This window comes from Pholcus phalangioides, unplaced genomic scaffold (assembly GCF_987345545.1).
Source record: "Pholcus phalangioides strain wild (caught in Gottingen) unplaced genomic scaffold, Ppha-v1.0 ptg000007l_1, whole genome shotgun sequence".
Classification (NCBI taxonomy): Eukaryota; Metazoa; Arthropoda; class Arachnida; order Araneae; family Pholcidae; genus Pholcus; species Pholcus phalangioides.
The window spans coordinates 49,352,406-49,370,911 of record NW_028301600.1 but is presented as its reverse complement, the minus strand read 5'-3'; the positions used below and the strand labels follow the sequence as shown (position 1 = coordinate 49,370,911).

The following is an 18,506-nucleotide window of genomic DNA, read 5'->3' as shown; positions in this document are numbered from 1 at the left end:
ATCGCTACCATACGAAGGTTTTTTTTTTAACAACTGGCTGTTAAAATGGAAGATATATTTTGGAAAGAGAGAAAATTAAACTGCTCCTGCGGGGAATCGAACCCACGTCCTTTCATTTTCCGGGTGAATGCACTAGACTACAGAGGTACCGAATCTCTCAATCTTTCCTTGGAACTTGTGTACACTGAAAGGGACCGTACATGGACGGCCGGACCAGACTCGGGCCAACCTCACCCCAAGTTGTCGCCTGACGTCAATAAAAACGTTTTTTGGAAGTCATAAAATGTCTCAAACATGACGTGATAAAATGGTCATTATGTCCATTTTGCAAACGTCAAAAATAACGTAAAAAAATAACCATTTGCAAATAGTTTGACTTTGAGAAGGTAGATGGCACTATTTGAAGAGACGGGAGGAAAAAATGCATGACTTTCTGGTGCAAGTTGGATTCGAACCCAGTTCATTCGAGGATAGTCCATATGTATCTCACGCCATGCCTCTACCGATCGCGCTTTTATAGCGGTAACCACAGGGTGTTATTTAATGAAGACTTTAAAAGTATTGATTAGTTATATTACAATTACCGTTTAATTTCTTGCTGAGTTTAGCCGATGGCAGTTATTTTTTTTGTTTTCTTTTATTTTTTTATCCTTGAAAAATATAGTAATATAATTATTTTCGTTATTTATAATTATCGAAAAAAAAAAGATTTAAAAAAAATTCATTTTTTTAGTTCAACGTACACGTCAAAGAATTCGTTGCATCTTTTTCAATTGTTGACAGATTGACAGATCCTTTGCTCTTCCATAAAAAACATGATATGGATGCAATTATAATTTATATAACGTGTTGATAAATTTATATGAACAATTGCTCATTGAAAAATTTTGCATTTCCATTCAAAACAAAATCGCAATTAAAAGTACTTCATTTATCTTGTGACAACCAGTAACGAATTCGCGTAGGGTAATTTTGAAACACCCTCTGAAGGTTCATTGACAAACATTTTGGATAATTTTGATATTTTCAACCGGAACAGAATTTTTCAGTTCGAAAGAAATTCGTGATTTTTATGACGCAAAATCATTTACGCCATAAAAAATCACGTCATTTAATGACCTTCATGGCTAATAAGGTCATGAAATGACCTGATATTTCATCAAGGTCATCAAGAATCACGTTATTTCCTGACCTTTATTGTTGGTGGTCATTAAATGACTTTGAAATGACGTGATTTTTTTTTTGACTGACGTCATTCAGAGAAAATGACCAAATTTTCACGTCATATTTGATGTCAGGCGACTACTTGGGACAACTGCTTACGCTGCCACCAGATGGCGACTTATACAAGGGGAAAAAACCTTCGAAGTGGGCTTCTCATTAAAAATACGTGAAAAACCCGGATATTTTTTCAAAAAAAGTCGGGACAGCCAAAAAATAAACCAGGACGTATGGTCACTGAAGTAATATTTGTATTTAAGGACTTTTGATGGTCAGAGACGCCCGATTTCCGCTTTATGGGGTCGTGTAAATATGGCAGGTTTAAGGTTCACTCACGCAATAGTATGTCGAGTACCGGAAGCGTTAGGAGTGAACTGTGGTATCGACGTTGTGGAAGCGAGAAAAGAGCACAGCGAATTTTGTCAAGTTTTAAGAAATATTGGGTTAGATGTTATCGAGCTCCCAGCTGATGAAAATTTCCCCTTCTGTGCCTTCATCGAAGATACCGCCATCGTTTGCAATGGGACTGCTTTAATTTGCAAGCCTGGTCTCGAATCTCGTAGAAAAGAGGTAGAGAAGACGTTTTTTCCCTCGCCGTTTAGCAGTAGGAAAATCTCTTCTAAAAAGTTCAATGTAGAAATAAAACGTTTAAAGACACAGTTCATAAAAACATTGAATGCATAATGTAGGAGTGGCTTCGTACCTTCTTTAATGCCCTCAATCAAAAGCTTGTTCTATATTGTTTTATTTTTCAAACATGTTTCAATAAGAGAAATTTCTCAATTGATATTGATTGAGAACTCATTGTCAATGAGTCTCGAGAATTCTTAGATTCACTTGGGTCAGGGCACACGTTGTTCACAAGTCAGGGCTTGATGAATCACAGAAAGATATATTTGTCAGAACAATTTTTTTAGATGCCAAACATTTCTTTCCATAAAAAACAGGTCAAAAATAATATTTCTTACGGCTTTTCCAAGATGTAATGACCGCTTTTAGTATTGATAGATGTGCTGATATCAGGGCTGCAACTAGGGAAGAGCAGGCCGGTCTAGTGCGCTGGACCAGAGGGGGCCCAAACACCTCTTTTAACATTATGAGGGGTGCTAAAGTGCCTGCTTGTCCCAGCTCGCCAAGCATTTAGGTGTGACCCTGGCTGACATAAATTCCAAAAATCTTGTATTGCCCTCAAATCTGAATCCAGTAACTACAAATATAAAATTTCAGATGTCACTAGGGCCGCAACTAGATGCTTGGTCACCCGGGGCAAGTGCATATTTTGGCACCCCTTGTAATGTTGAAGGAGAGGTTTGAGAATAAAATTTGCGTCCCTATGGTCCAGCGTCCAGGGCACACGACCCGCCTGCTCCCCCCTGGGTGCCGCTATTAATTTTCTAGTCACCATGGTGACCTGGTGCCTAGGATTTAGCAGGCCTGCTTTAGGAGTAAAATTATACATTGTAATGTGATGTCTCTAACTGTTAAGCCAGGTGAAAAATTATTTTAAAAAATAAAGCTCAAAATTTTTCAAATCTATTTTTGTAGGAATCAGAATTAATGTAATACAGAATCATATTAATGTTTATCAGAAAGTGTCATTTGAAAATTTGCAGTAAAAAACATTTTAAGGCCAGTCTCTCTTTCTTTTCTTACATCTCTAAGGCACAGGTCAAATACTTTAGTAAATAAAATTTTAGGTGTGTTTTTAGAGTATATAAATGGTGTGTTTACGTCAATTAATGAAGTGATTTAGTGGGTAAGTAGACAAGTAGAATGAAATCTAGTCTTTTTTTCTTGATTAAGTAGGCGCTATGTGTACCAGTGGGTGTGGCAAGTGGTGTGGTCTTATATCTCATCCATTGATATAAGGTGTGAACAAAGTTCTATTTAGGTCATTCTCACAAAAAATGTATTGTTGAGATATCAATCAATTCTGTATGTAAAATATGGGTAAGCCTATATGATTTATGAATTAATGTAATGACGGTAGTGTGGTCAAAATGATGACTCCTATAGATTGTGCAATGATATATAGACAGTTTAATATGATTCCTAAACATTTTGAAATAGTCATCTTATGCTAACATAAATATTATAAGAATGGGTATTTTATCTTAAAATTTTTGCGGTCCTCCAGTATCCAATCCATTCGAAGGAGTTTGATGTAATATATTAATTGATTCATACAGTGTTCCTATAGATTTTAACACTTTTATTGTATTGTTTATATGAAGTTTCTCAGAGTGTAAACAATAGGAACAAGTATTTGGGTGGAAGAATATTGCACAAAGAGGTTGTTCATCTCTCAAGATTTTACCGGGCACCAACCAATAATGCTCTTACTACTACCCCTAAAACGAAGTTTCTTATATTGATGAGCACAGAATTGAATTTTCAAATCCTTTTTTAGATATTTGCTATTAAATTTATATCTACAAAATTTTTTTGGAAAATTCTGATCTTTACTTTTTTTTAAATCATCATTTTTCACCTGGCTTTAACATTTTTTCTCCACTGTAGCATAGAAATGTAAACTTAACTAGTCTATAATGTGTTAATAATAATTGTAGTCTTGACTTTTTTTCTTTACACAAATGTCTTTTATTTATTACTTAAATGTTTTTCATAATGTTTCTCATAATAAATGATATATTGCTAAAGTTTCTCAAACAGTTTGAAAGGATTGCAGATGGGTTTAAGTATTTAACGGCTCGGTGTAAAAATAACTTTGCTGCCTTCTAAAACAGGTTTCCCAATCCTGTAGTGTCCATGAATACCCTGCTGTATACTAGGTTTACATTGGCACCCGAGAAGGAATATCAAACTACTATTTCATTTTCATCATAAAAAAACTTCAAATAAATTTGGACGACAAAAACTGCTGCTCAGCTAAAAAATTGCAAATGTGTCCCTAGGAATGCAAGGGCTGGAGTATGTTGGTGCTAGAGAACCAATTGTTTACCCAGGGCCACAAGTAGGTACTCTTTCAGCTGGGCAAGCATGCCAACATGAGACAGCAGCTAACTATTCCAACACAAATGCCACAACAGACAAAATGCCCAACGAGGGGGTTGAAAATATTAGTGTTTTCTCCACAAAATAGGGGTTGCTGTAATTCACAATATCATTGGCTACCATGCCTTGCCTGGCATGGGGCAAACTTTGATCGGGCATGTGTTTTTTTCAACCACATGCATGACACTAGCAGGTAAAATGTTGTTTCTGGTTTGTATTTAATTGAAGTTGGGCATATAAATGTTTGGAGGTTCGTTCATCCCTGCTGGCGATCCTAGACCTTCCACTATGTTTTTTCTTTTATACGATATTTATACTCCTGTGGTATTTATGTTAAGATCACTTTTTTGTTAAATGTTTACCCTTGAAGCTGCACTAATCCCTGGATGTACATTATTTTTTATTGACTGTATTTGCATTAAAATATAAAGGTGTATAAGACATAAAAATAAACTTTGTTTTGAAACCAGTTTTCACAAACTTTGTTTTCAGGTTGACACTGTGAGAGCAATAATCAAGAAAGAATTGGAATTGCCTATTGTTGATATTGCGGATGATAAAGCTTTAGTTGATGGAGGAGATATACTCTTCACTGGTAAAAAACGATTGGATTTAGATATTTGTATATTTTTTCACATTATTTACGTAAGCAGCTAAGTTAGTAAGAAATTTGACTGAATAGTGTTTATTAATTTGCGTAACGAAAGTAAATGAAATAGCATTCAGAATAACTGTATTTATTATTCTGAGGACTTAATTCTTTTGCTCTGTTATACCATGGTCTAAAACGGCTTGATAAATCAAAAAATAATTTAGGTGCCAAGCTTTGCTTCCCCTGAAAAATCTGTCCAAAATCACACAATTTTACCCGTGACTTTTCAAAGAGTTTATGATCCTTTTTCCTGTTAGTAGGCACACTGACATTAATTCAAAAAATTTTATTTCCTTCAGATTCCAAATCAATCACATAAATTCAATTCTTTGTCACCCTGGTCTAAAATCGACAACAGAGCCAAAAATTTCGTCTTTTGTTATGGCAGGAATTTTTATGTAGGACAACCTATTATAAATTTCAAAGAATATTTCTCTGATTTGAATGTTCTGTCTTTTTCTCTATTTTTATGTAACACTAGATGCAATACTTTGAGCAGTCTGAAGCTGCCTTTCTTATTTAAATTAATTGGAAGGCTTATATGGCCTTAATGTTCAAGCAAGTGAGGTAATAATGGGTTGTGGGTGAAAATGAGCAATAGGCGCCTTTCTCACCAAATTGGTGACATGCTTACCGCTGTGTAAAAATTTCAGGGCAACCCTACTACTACTTATCCGTACATGCACCTTGTACACATTCCTCTGTGGAATTTCTAGTGAATCAGCACATGCTGAAATGTGTGTTCTGAGTAGGGTTACCAACCGTCCTCCTTTTTTATGTCATTTCAAGCATCATCCTACGTTTCAGCAAATTTGCTCTTTTGTCCTCCTTTTTTCAAGTTTCCAGAATTTTCTTTTTTTCTGGGGATAATTTGTTTTTCTCTGCTTTGAAACATATATTTCTTCATTGATATGAGTGTTTTTGTGTTTTTTTCCCCCACACACATTCACCAATAGCCGTAGAAATTTTCAGAATTTTTCCTGTTTCTGCTTGTTTTAGTACTGTTTTAGAGTTGGAAAAAATTATTGATGTGGCTGGTTTTATTGGGCGGAACAGTGACACCATCTATTGAGGAAATTGTTATAAGTGACGTCACTGAGGGTGCGTGCGCAGGTGTCCTCCTTTCTCAGTTTTCGAATCTGGTAACCCTAGTTCTGAGTGTGTGTGGCCCTTAATGTATTTATGTTGAGTTGCGCTTGTTTTATTGTTCACGCTGTCATCTGTCTTCCATTTTCTGAAGTAAAGATGGAAATGTTTGTATTTTCATGTTATGTCAGTGTCATGTTGTAGGTCTGCCTACTCTCTGTGGAGAGGGCAACCCTGAAAAACACTGCCAAAATAAAGGAAGAAAATTTTTTTCCTCATTATTTTTCCTCTTTTCTATCTCCATTGGCAAGTACAACTTTAAAAAAAATTATGAAAAAAAACTACGTACAAAATTTCTTCCTAATCACATAATCACAATTTTTCGTTTTCAGATAGCAAAACCTGGTTTATGTACTGTTTTGCCTGATATGATGATCATGGTACCTGATATTAATCTTATTTATCTATCCAGACTCTTTGAAAAAAAAGTCTTTCTAATAAAATTTCAAAATTATTAGTTTTCAATATTTACTATAACATCACCAATAAGGTATATTACACTTGCACACAGAGTGTGACATGTAATGTAGTAGCATATAGAAAGTAGCCTTCAGTGGACAACATTAGGTAGCCCTAGGTGTCTAACTTAATGTCAGCTTTAGTCAGTGTTATTTGTCATGTATTGTCCAATAACTTACCAAAAAATAAAAATTCCTCAGATTGAACAGATTGTAGCATTTTATGTTGAGAGAGAGAAACAGTTGAAATATTCCGATCAAGAGAAAGAAATTTTCTTATTTAGATTTGTGATTGCTGTTATCACCAAAGTTCCTGTTGCAGCTGCAGGAAAAACATCTGTTTTCAATTTTAGATCATGATGTAACAGGCAAAAGAATTAAGATCCCTAAATATTAAATAGACCTACAGACAGCTGTTCTCAATTTCACACCACAATTTGAAAGCTCAAAAAGATATAAATTTCTAGGAATACATGTGCTTGCATACTTATTATTACATTCACATTTCTTCATCAGTTTGCGTGAATGTGCTATGTTTTTTAATAATGTCATGTTAATTTTTTTATTTCCATTTCTGATTCATAAGGAAGAGAGTTTTTTGTTGGGCTATCAGATCATACAAATGATGCTGGAGCAAGAGCTGTTGCTGCTGCTTTTCCAGAATATGCTGTTACACCTGTGAAAATACCGAGTGGAAACCACTTGAAATCATTAATGTCACTTGCTGGTCCTGATATAATGTGCATATCATCCTCGCCTGAATCCCAGAGTGTTCTGAAGGTATTCATGTTTCTAATAAGTACAGTAGAACCTCAGTTTACCTCCCCTCATAAACTATCACTCTATTTATACCATCAATTTTTGGCACTCCCAACTGAAAAATAGGACAGTTTATGTAAATAGTGCCCTGATATACTGTCATTAATTTTATGCTTCACCTTGATATATCATTTAAAAAAAAACCAATCCCATATCAAACCAATAAACAGTCCAGTGTGACCCAATTATTTCTTTTTAAATCTTGATTCTTGGGGAAGAAAGCCAACTGTGCTACCTATTGTAAATCTGCGTCAAAATCTGTTTCAATTTTCCTCCCACCTTTTACAGAGCAAGGTAAAAACACATCAATAGCATCCCATTGTCATCTCATTCACAGGTTATATACTCCTTATCTTGTTTTTTTCAAAGTCTTCCACTAGTTATGGTCCCACTTTTTCTCGTTTTTTTTAACAGTTTCTGTTAGAAAAAGGTGACCAATATAGTTATTTGCTTACTCTTTTTTCTGTGCATCCACACATTCAAAACTCTAGCTCTCACACTGAAAGCAAAAGGAAAAATAGATTGAATTCAAGATATCCATAGCAACATTTGTAAGAAAATGGGAGATTCTTAGTACAATACTTAATGAAAATGTTTATTGTTCTGAAATCAAGTTGGAAATATGTAACTACACCAACAGAAAAAATGTGTCACAAATTATGAGCAAGCGAACAGAGCTTTGTTTACTCGGTTCAAATATGATAGGACTTAAAATTTTCTGAACATCTCTCTCTTGAGAGATACGCCCTTATAGAAATTGCATTAGTCACTCCTCTTGTAAATTTTTTTTGAGGGCCCAAAGTGTGCAGCATTATACAGCTTCCATTGCATTTTTAATTTATTACATGAAAATATATCGTTACATTTCAATGTGAGGCGATTTATTTTGAACTGTTAAATGTCAGTTGTGCACTTTAGTTGTGGCTTCTCTGCTGCAATGATCTTATACTCCCTCCCTTATCTTATAAGATGGATAAACACTTATTTTTTCTATTTGACCTGAGTAAGCATGTATTATTTATTTGTTTTAGCGTATAGCACAGGAGGCTACATATAGGTATCATATGATTACTGTACCTGATTATGAAGCAGCCAACTGTTTGTTCATCAATGGGAATCTTGTACACAGATCAGAGTTTCTTGAAAGTACCAAGGTAAATATGAAAACAGAATAATAATGATTCATAAATTATTTACTTTTCAAAACTTGAACCCACTTACACATTTTCTGTTCCCCAAACTGTTGAAAGTTAAAATTTATCAACCTCCATTCATATACAGATTAATAAAACACACACACATTTGTAAACAATATACAATCGGTTCCTGTTATGCTCACAGGATCGAATGATCTGTCCTGGGCAATGTCTTAAACCCATCCTTTTTATTTTTCAGACCCTCTGTGGCAAAGGTGAATTCACCCCCTTAAAATGCCTTTTTAAAAAAAAATTAATTTTACAGCTCTAAATGCGCTATTTATGTATGGATCTCAGTGAAAATGATCCCGTAGAACCCCTGTACTCCTAGACCACAGGTTGAAAAACACTGGTCTAAAATATTAGTTTATATTGATGGCAAACATACATTCAAACAAAAGTGATAGATGTGTAGATTTAATACATGATTAGTATTCGAAAATGACATCCCATTCTCTCTAAGATTCCATGTGTGAGTTTGATACCATTTCATTTGTGTTAGAAGTTCTGGCACCCGCTTGACTACTTTTTTCTTGGTAGGGAGAAAATAGGGAGCAGGCATTGCCCCCCTCTTTTTTGCGGATCTTTGAGTTATGACCTCCTTTCCCATAATCCTTTGTGTGCACGAATTTCAGTAAATTGGGGTTGGAATGCTGGCCTATGTAAACAGGTTTTAACGAAAATCCTTTAACCCAGTTTTAAACAGGCTTTTTCCCTTTCCTATGTAAGCAGGCCTCTGGAGTCATTTTAACGTCTGACAGCATGATGGGAAAAAAAGTTTCTGCTATTTTTACTTGTGACCTTCACGTTGTTTATATACAAATTAAAACCTATGCTATACAAATTATACTTGAAAAAAATTTCCTTTTTCTTTGGCAGTTAAAAAGCTATTTGAATGTTAATCTATGTACAAGGTGCATAGGCAACAGGGTGTATGGCATTTTACTGGCAAACTGTTGATCCTAGAGACATACTTTCCGTTAGAAAAAGTATTCAAATAACATGTAGTACTCAGATATGTCATTCATATTGCAAGGGGTTGTATAGTTATTAAAATAAATTTATTTTTTTATATGGACGCACTGCTCAAAAACCGTTAGAAAGTTGTTCCCTTGTCTTTTCTGATCCCCCAAAAGTTTTGTTTTTAAGTGCAATATTATTCTCTGAGATATTAAAATTTGAAAAACAGGAAAGTTGGGAAAAACAGCATTAAATGCAGAAAAACTATTTTACCCGGAAGGAAATTTATAAGAAATTCAAATTGGCGGGTCACTTTGATGAAAGGACATCCAACAGTGTGGTGGAAGTCATAATGATTGACAAAAAACAATAGGTTATTGCCCACGAATTAAAATTTTTTCCCTTTACTGGTGGGCCGAAAACCCCACCAGTTAACAAGTTAAAAAAAAGGTTTGGTTCTTATCTACTTTGACGAAAGGAGACAAACAGTGCCTGATTGACTCTTATAATAGAAATGTAGCTTGAATGGGATATGCAAGATAACTGATGAACTGAAATGTATCAGTTTGGAAAATCTTAAAGTTTGAATGTTTGTGCTAAATGAAATTGGGGTTAATAATGTAGAAAATTTACGTCAATATCTTTTCTCTTTACAGATCTTTGAAGAAAAAATTGACTTTTGCAGAATTCCTGTAAAATTATCTGAACTTTCTAATGCAAAAGGTACTTTAAGTGGCTGCTGTATTCTTTTAAAGAAGACAAAGTATATTAGAAAGCTTTGAAGTACATGATGAGTGTTTCACTTTCATCAATGAAAAATGCCTGCTCAGTAGTTCAACATTTCCCAGTTGATAGATATTTAAAGTACGATATTTTCTTTTGGCATTAAATATATCTGCTGAGCTGCATGCAATTCTGCATTTAAACTATCACTGACACCTGTTTCATATTTTTATTCAATATTATTGGCTCTAAGCAGCTGGAAATTCGATTTTTTTAAAAAATGTTATCTTTGTAAATTGGTTGACTTTGTATTTTTTTGTATTGCCAGACAGTTGAATATGATGTTTAATGGCACTTAATTTTTTTGTTATTTTGTTGAAAATAAAAAAAATTTGAAATTAGTCTACTTTTTTCACAATTTTAACATCTGGTTAGTGTCATTGTGAATTTAATTTATATGTTGTGTTGATTCCAGGAATGCTGGAAGTAAAATATAATTGGTACTGCTCGAAGTGGTAATATTGTACATACAGATTATTATTCAGATCACATTATAATGCATTTGATGAGAGAGATAAAACATGTTCACTCATATTTTGTCATTGTATATAATACAGGGTGCATAGGTAACAGCATGCACTACAAACAAACCCTTGATCCTAGGTCATACTTCCAATTAGAAAAAGTATCCAAATAACGTGTAGTACTCGGATATGTTATTCATGTTGCCAGGGGTTGTATCGTTATTAAAATAAAAGTTAACTTTTTATATGGACACCCTATGCTCAAAACCCAATTAGAAAGTTGTTGCCTTGTCTCTCCTGAGGCCAACAAAAAATAAATTACACATTTCTAAGTGTAATATTGAATGAGATATTTTTGAAATTCAAAAAACGGAGACAAGTTGGGAAAAAAAGATAAATGGAATAGATTATCCCCGGATGTAGAAAATTCTAACAATTGACACATTCAAAAAGAAATGACAAAACACATGTTGGGGTGAATCGAGAAGGTATCCATACTCTCTTAAAATAAGACTACCATAAATATTTTTTATATGGGCATTGTATAATATTTTATATATAGGGGAACCCGGGGTACGAAGTTGAAAATATGCTTTAAAAATACAAATGCGTTAGTTAAGAGAGCTGCAAATGTTTCTATGAACACATTACAATTTAATAATCACAAAAATACAATGGTATTGTAAGAAAACAAAACAATATATTTTTTTTCAAAAACAAAAAGTTATGTCATTTGCCCCGTACCCGGGGCGGAATGGGTTGGTAAGGACAAGTAATTATAAAAATATATAAAATTAGTGGAAATGCAGGAAAATTAATTTTGCTTTAAGTGACTAGAAAGGTTTAACTACAGTTTTCATTGATTGTGTCCGTTTCTTAAGTCTATTCACAAAATACACACACTAGGACAGCTTCATCATCTTCACTGTCTATTTCCACACAGAAATTGTGTGCTCATTTTTTTGCACATGCAACAAGTGACCCAACCTTCAACTGACTTTTCAGTAAAATTCACTGCAATATAAACGTTCACAGAACAATCCTCAGAATCACTCATTAATTTTTAGGTTTTTCCATTATTTTTTCCTATCTTCAGGAAATTTTCTTTGATTTTTCAATTCTTAATTTTATTGTCTTTCTTAAATAGTTTTATCCTTGCTCTTTCTTTTGTGTATGTGTGTTGTTTGGCAAAGTTTTTTCCCTCTTTTTCCTTAATAGTGGATTCTGAAACCTGCATGGGGAATCTGTTAAGAAAGCGATCTTCCGATTTGTCCTTTCTGCGCTTTCTTTAACTTTTGGAATTGACATTAGAATTTCAGGTGAAACATGAAATGAAGAGGCCCTGTTGTCAGTTGCCATCCAAGAGCACCCAGGAGTGACACAACTAGCCTTATTAAATAGCAACGAAACGCCATTCTTCCTCGAGTGGTCTATAACCTCAAGGTTCTTGGTATGTGTTGAGTGGCCATCTAATATAAGAAGAACCGAAAAAGTCTTTTGATGCCTTAGAAAATTCCACAAATTTTCGAAACCATACAAGAAATAACTCAGCAGTCATCCATCCAGTGCTGCGCGCCTCCGCCCAACCTCCTGGCCGCAATACTAACTCAAATTCTTTCTGCTTCTTCTTTCGAGGTAAAATGAGCATCTGGGGCATGTAAATTCCACTTGCCGACATACAGACAGGTTGCAGTTTGGCAGAATGGGTACTTCCCCATTCCGCCCCAGGAACACGATTCAGGTTAGGGTGGTAAGGTCACTCGAGAAAGATACGTAAACAAACGTTTAACTACACAAAACTAAAGACAATTAAACGTACTTCAAGCAGGTACTAACTATAGTTATAATGTAAGAAAGTATGTATACCTTACCTTGGTTGCAAATACACCAGAAGTTACAAGACAGGAGCAATAAATCACATAATGGGAACCTCGCTCACCAATGCTCAAGAAAACCAAACTAACATGGTTGCCGTAGTTGCGCAGTAACATGTTGGTCTAGATCTACTTGCCGCTCACTGGTAGCACCCTCTTGCCACTGAAAAACGTCGAACTTCATTCTGCCCCGGGTTCCCCTACATATAGTTTTCAGTTTTTATAAATGCATTTTTAATTTGGTTGCTATATTTTAGAAATATGACATCCATATTTCTTCTGGGCATCTTTTGCTCAGCCACCTTGTTGGGCATTTTGCCTGTTGTGGCCTTGTATTTGTATAAATGGGGGGGGGGGGTGGGATTACACTATAAAAGTTAGATACATGCCCTTTTGCAAAACTTGGAAAAAAAACAACCAATAAGCTTATTGGTTACATTCACTTGGATGTAACTGATATGCTTATTGGTTACATCCTTGAAGTGTTATACAATAACTTTTATCAAACTTTTATAGTGTAATTTCGGCCTTAAATGTGTTTTACCCGCATTTATGCTGTTCTTATCGGAGTAGGATACGAATACAGGCCACAGAGAAGTAAAATTTAGGCGCAACTATATATGGTACCACTTTTTTTATTTTCTTTGTTTATGCTTTATAAGTAATGGCATGGGAGGGAGGGTAAAAAAAGTTAGACTGAAATGGGAGAGGCAGCAAAGTTTGTATAGCCCAAAGGCGGAAAAAACATAAATACGGCCCTGGGATCTCGTGGATTTCCTAGAACAATTTTTACGATTGGGTCTTGCTAGTGCACAATTTTGGCAATTTTCTAGATGGGGAAAAACCGTCCTTGGCCCACGGGCTGGAGCCCGTGGGCCAAGGACGCTATATTCTCTCTCTCTCTCTCTCTTATGATTTTTCTTTTTTCATACAAAAATTAACTGAAATTTTAAAAAATTTTGGAGTCTTAATTAGTCTACGCTGTCGCCCCTCAAAATCTGCCACCCGGGCGCATCGCACCCCTTGCACCCTCGCTTAAGCCGTCCCTGCTCGGTATGTTGGTCTCCCCCTTGCTGTTTCCGTTGGCATGCCGGCTAAGGCCGTGCACATAGTGCGGTAACCAAGAGGTACGAAAGTGCATAATAGAGACTAGCGACGAAAACAATTGTATTGTTTTGTTTCACACCGCACATATTCGATAAGCGAGGCGAAAGAAAGAGGCCATTCAACGAGGTAATGCGGGGCAATACGGTATTCATTTTCTGATTTTCATAGAAAAGTTTCGACCCTCATCGTTCTCGCACGATTTCTAAGATTTTCGTGATTTTTTTCTTAAAATATGATTCTCGCGATTTTTTTCGAACAAGATTTTCGTCGTTTTCATGGTATTCAACAGCAGAAAATTTGCGATTTTCGAGATTACCCCAGAACATAATTTATGTGGTACATGTGGTCTTCCTTGAGAGTATGATTTCTGCACTTATATTGTTCTTTCTGAAAAACATTTTGTGGTTCTCATGGTCTCGTGGAATTTCTTAGGGAACGGTGTTTCTCAAAGTGTGTGTCGCTGTCCTAGGGGCGTCGCCAATCTTTGTCAGGGACGTCCGGGCAAGCTGGAGATATTGATTTGCACGTGCCTATTTATGCTTTAAAATGGTTATTTTATAAGTGAAATACTAAACTACTCTGGGGAGCTGCAGATAAATCATGAATTGAGCAAGGGAGCCACGGGTGACAAAAGTTTGAGAACCACTGTCCTAGATCCTAGAACATAATTTTTGTGATTCGGGGGTCTTAATAGAACAAATTCCTTTTTAGTCTCTAGTGAAACATTTGAAACTCTCGTGGTCTTATAGTTTTTGAACGATAACTCACACAAAAAAGTGGACTGTAAACACTCATTTTTAGATAATTTTAAAGTTCAGAACAATAAACAAATTCACTCGCACAAAATCCTGATCGAGGGAATTGTTATACAACAGAGCAGCTCCAGTTAGAGTCCATTATTATTTACACACAGCAACAGTTTTGATTTTTGCGATTCCTGTAGTCTTACCAGAAAACTTTCTATAACATGATATTTTTTATGTTTATTCCTAGAATAAATTTTGCAGTTGTTGCTCTTAGAGCATAAAATTTGCATTTTGTGATACTCATGTTCTTCCTAAATACGGTACTATTTTTATGATTCTCGTGGTCCACCTCGAACACGATTTTAACAATTGTCGTGATCTTCTTAGAACAGAAATTTAAACATTGTTCGTGTCCTTCGAACACGATTTTCGTGATCTGCCTTATTCCAAGATTACACTCTAAAAGTGTGATAAAAGATCTTTTACAAAACTTGAGAAAAACAACCAATAAGATTATTGGTTATGTAACCGATGTGCACTTATTGGTTTCATTTTCAAGTTTTAGGAAAGAACTTTAATGCTGGCCTTTATTCACGTGGCCTCCCTTAAACATGATTTTCGTCATTTTCGTGGTACTCCTACAGCGCCACTGTGGTGGTCGAGTGGTCATAGTGGCGGTCTCGCATCACGAGTACCTGGGTTCAAATCCCACCGGTACCACAGTGGTGGTCGGCTGAAGTTGGTTTTCTGTGCTTCCACTTCGAGATGCAAATACGAGTTGAAAAGTCTCGCCACAGAAAGCAATAAGCCTACAATAGTACAAATATTCGATTATTACACTTCACTCATAGTTAAAAAATTGTTGACACACAGGTGGCTGCACCATAACCAGCATTACACAGAAACGAACTTCACGTTAGGCTCACAACACCTGCACTCACAGCTTCCAGCATGGCTCTGGTCTTCTTCGACCACTTGCTTACATATCTTCATTGAGACAGAGCTGCGGGCCGTGATCTGGTTAGGAGGAGGAGCCTCCTCAGAAGTTTTGCAATTTCTGTGATGTGTAATATATGAAGTTGTAAAGTCAGATGTGAGTCAAGCAATCCTCATTTTTTGATAAAAAGTAGGTTTTACTGGATTTGTTTTCATAGAGTCCCATGTTAACCCTTTGCGGTTCTATGTCGAGTCTACCTCGAGATACGACCGCATCAAGAAACAACGGTACTTCATCGTTATAACCAAGCCCCTTACGAATAAGAAAGACCCCCTGTGACAGTGCCGTCTTAACGCATGGGCTTACCCGGGCACGCCCCGGGGGCCTCACAAAAATGAGATTTGGTTGAAATTTTCTATAATTTACCTGGTAGGGCCTCAGAAAATCACTTGGCCCGGGGGCCCATGGTGCTCTTAAGACGGCCCTGCCCTGTGTTTGATTTCGGCTTCCTAGCAGAGCATTCATAAGCTATATAAAAAACGCAAAAGTATAAGATATACAGAAAAACTGGTTAATTTTGTAAAGATACTGATTTTTGGAACGGACTAACGTGCAGGGCCTTCCTTATTGCGGGAGAGGTACTATAAAGTACGAACTGTATCAACGAAGTGCTGACATAGCCTTTGGACCGCAAAGTGTTAAGAATTTTTGTGATTTCACAATCTAGTGGCGAACTATTGAAGGTGAGACTTTGTTATTTTTTCTTTCAATAGTTTAGAACTTCTACATTGCATTTCTGGACTAAAGTCAGAATTGTTGAAAATGTGACTTGCACCACTCTGACCTTAACCTTTAAACCCTTCGTATTATATAGAACAATTTTCGTGGTTCTCGTGGACTTCCGAGAAACATGAAAAGAACATTATTTTTTTTTTTGCTCACCGGGTGTTGCTAATACACAATTTTGGCAATTTTCGGGGTCTGACACAAACAGCGTTTTCATGGTCTTAAAAAATAGAACAAAAAAAAAATTTCGTTACTTCTTTATGGGGCATTGTATAATATTTTATCATGTATACATATGTATATATATTGTTTGTAATTGTATTTTTAATTGGGTTGCTGTATTTTTGAAATATATGGCATCCATATTTGTTATGGGCGTCTTTTTCTCAGCCACCTCGTTGGGCATTCTGCTTGTTGTGGCGTTGTATTTGTACTCTACTCTAGTAAATAATCTCATGCATTCTGCAATTCTTGCTATCGTAGAACATGTAATTCGCGTTTTTCGTCTTCTTAGAACATGATTTTCATTTCGTGTTATTCCTAAAGCAGCAGAGCTGTCTTAGTGCATTCCTGGGGGGGGGGGGGGGGTGCTCATGATAATGGGATGTCGTGCTACGATTTTCGATAACGTGAATTGGTAGACAGGTACTTCCAGCCAAGTAGGGGCTTTAGGACATAACTTTGCACCGCCGGAGACCCCCTCCCCATGATGTTGTACTGAAGAACAAATTGTGCGATTTTTCGTCTCCCTGAATAAATCGCGAAATTTTCATTCTAGGAATACCATGCGTGCATGAATGAAATTTTTCTGTGATTAACGAAAATCAGGTTCTAGGAAGACTACGAGAATCGCCAACAACAATACAATAAAATACCTCTTAATGGACACCCCTCTGAGGTGGTCACCCCTCTTTTATGGCCAAATAATAATTTCCCCTTGTATAATAAAAGTATGCATTTCAAACCCCTGATTAACTGTGACTTTTTTTACGAATGAATGTTTTTGTCCCACCGGTGTCCGCAAATGAGAGGTTTTACTGTACTTGCAGCCGAGACGTCGTCTCACAACCCTTTAATTATATTTTCATACTTTCGAGGGCTGCAGAAAATTGAATCACGGGTCTGTTGTTTTCCGCCCTGGTCTTAATCATCGAAGCAATAAAAGCGGAGCATATTTGGGGAACTGAAATTGCGAATAAGGGGTCATTCAAGTATTACGTCAGCATCGAGGAGGGAGGGGGTTTCGGATTTGTTGACTTTTGATGACAAGGGGGGGGGGGTTTGAAGGTTGCTTACATCATCAACCACCCCTTTTTGAAGATATGAAATATTCTAAGCTGCTGATGAAATTTTGCTGACGGGGGAGGGAGGGTCAGTGTTTTGCTGACTTTTGCTGACAAGGGGGAAGGGGGTCAAAAACGGCTGAAAATCTGCTTACGTAATACTTGAATGGCCCTAAAGCGGAATTTCAAAACACAATTATGATTTTTACGTTGATTAAATGAAAAAGAATACGGTTTTCTTTATAATTTACTCTTGTTACAATCATGAACGGATACAGAGACTCCTCGAACGGGAGGGGGGGGGGCAATCGCCCCCTCCTCTGTACCCTATAGGCTACAGTACTTATTTGTTGTTCCGATCGGGTGATGGCTACCTATACTATTGCCGTTCGACAAGCGGTTTGGGTCGATAAACATAGATTGGGGATTATTCTTCGCTTCAGTTTATTATTATTTTCAACAGTACAAATCAGTGAAACTCAGCCACGGGACTGAACTATATTTAACGTATCTGGTTATTTGTATTATACTGTTTAAGAAATCGGATTCGGTGAATTTTGTTAAAGCAATGTTCAACATGTATGCTGCATAATACATTATTTTGTATTCTTCTTCCTTCGTATTTAGTTACTGAACAAATTTACCCCAACCCCCTCGATATACATTTTATTTAAAATTGCCGAATTTCGTTGGCCCATTTAGATAATTTTCCACAAAGGAATAATAGCTTAAGGTAAAATCCAAAAAATATAGGTTAATCATTGCCCAAAATATTTTTTATATTGGGGGTAATGGAATCAGTCTCAGCAAATGATAGACTGTTTTCTTATTGAAATGACCACTTCCTAGATAAATATATTTTTATCGATAGAATTGCGAGATATGAAGGTAATAACGCAATGAAAACGATAAAATTCCCTTCTGACTAGGTTTATGCTTAGGTAAAGACTAACATCATGCGAAGCTTAATGAATGTGGGCGATTAGCTGAAATGCTCGGAACTTTATTTGCAATCGCCCTGGGGAATACGTTCAATATACCATAATGGAGTTGTTTTTT

At 36.1% G+C, this 18,506-nt stretch overlaps 1 protein-coding gene across 1 annotated transcript; it reads left to right on the top strand.

Moving 5' to 3' along the window:
- The first annotated feature begins 1,503 nt into the window (after positions 1-1,503).
- Positions 1,504-10,591, top strand: LOC149085422 (N(G),N(G)-dimethylarginine dimethylaminohydrolase 1). Its single transcript, XM_089233415.1, has 5 exons — positions 1,504-1,791; positions 4,729-4,831; positions 7,079-7,272; positions 8,343-8,465; positions 10,124-10,591. Exons 1-5 carry the CDS (start codon positions 1,534-1,536, stop codon positions 10,247-10,249), a joined length of 804 nt encoding a protein of 267 aa, XP_089089541.1. The 5' UTR covers positions 1,504-1,533; the 3' UTR covers positions 10,250-10,591.
- The last annotated feature ends 7,915 nt before the right edge of the window (positions 10,592-18,506 follow it).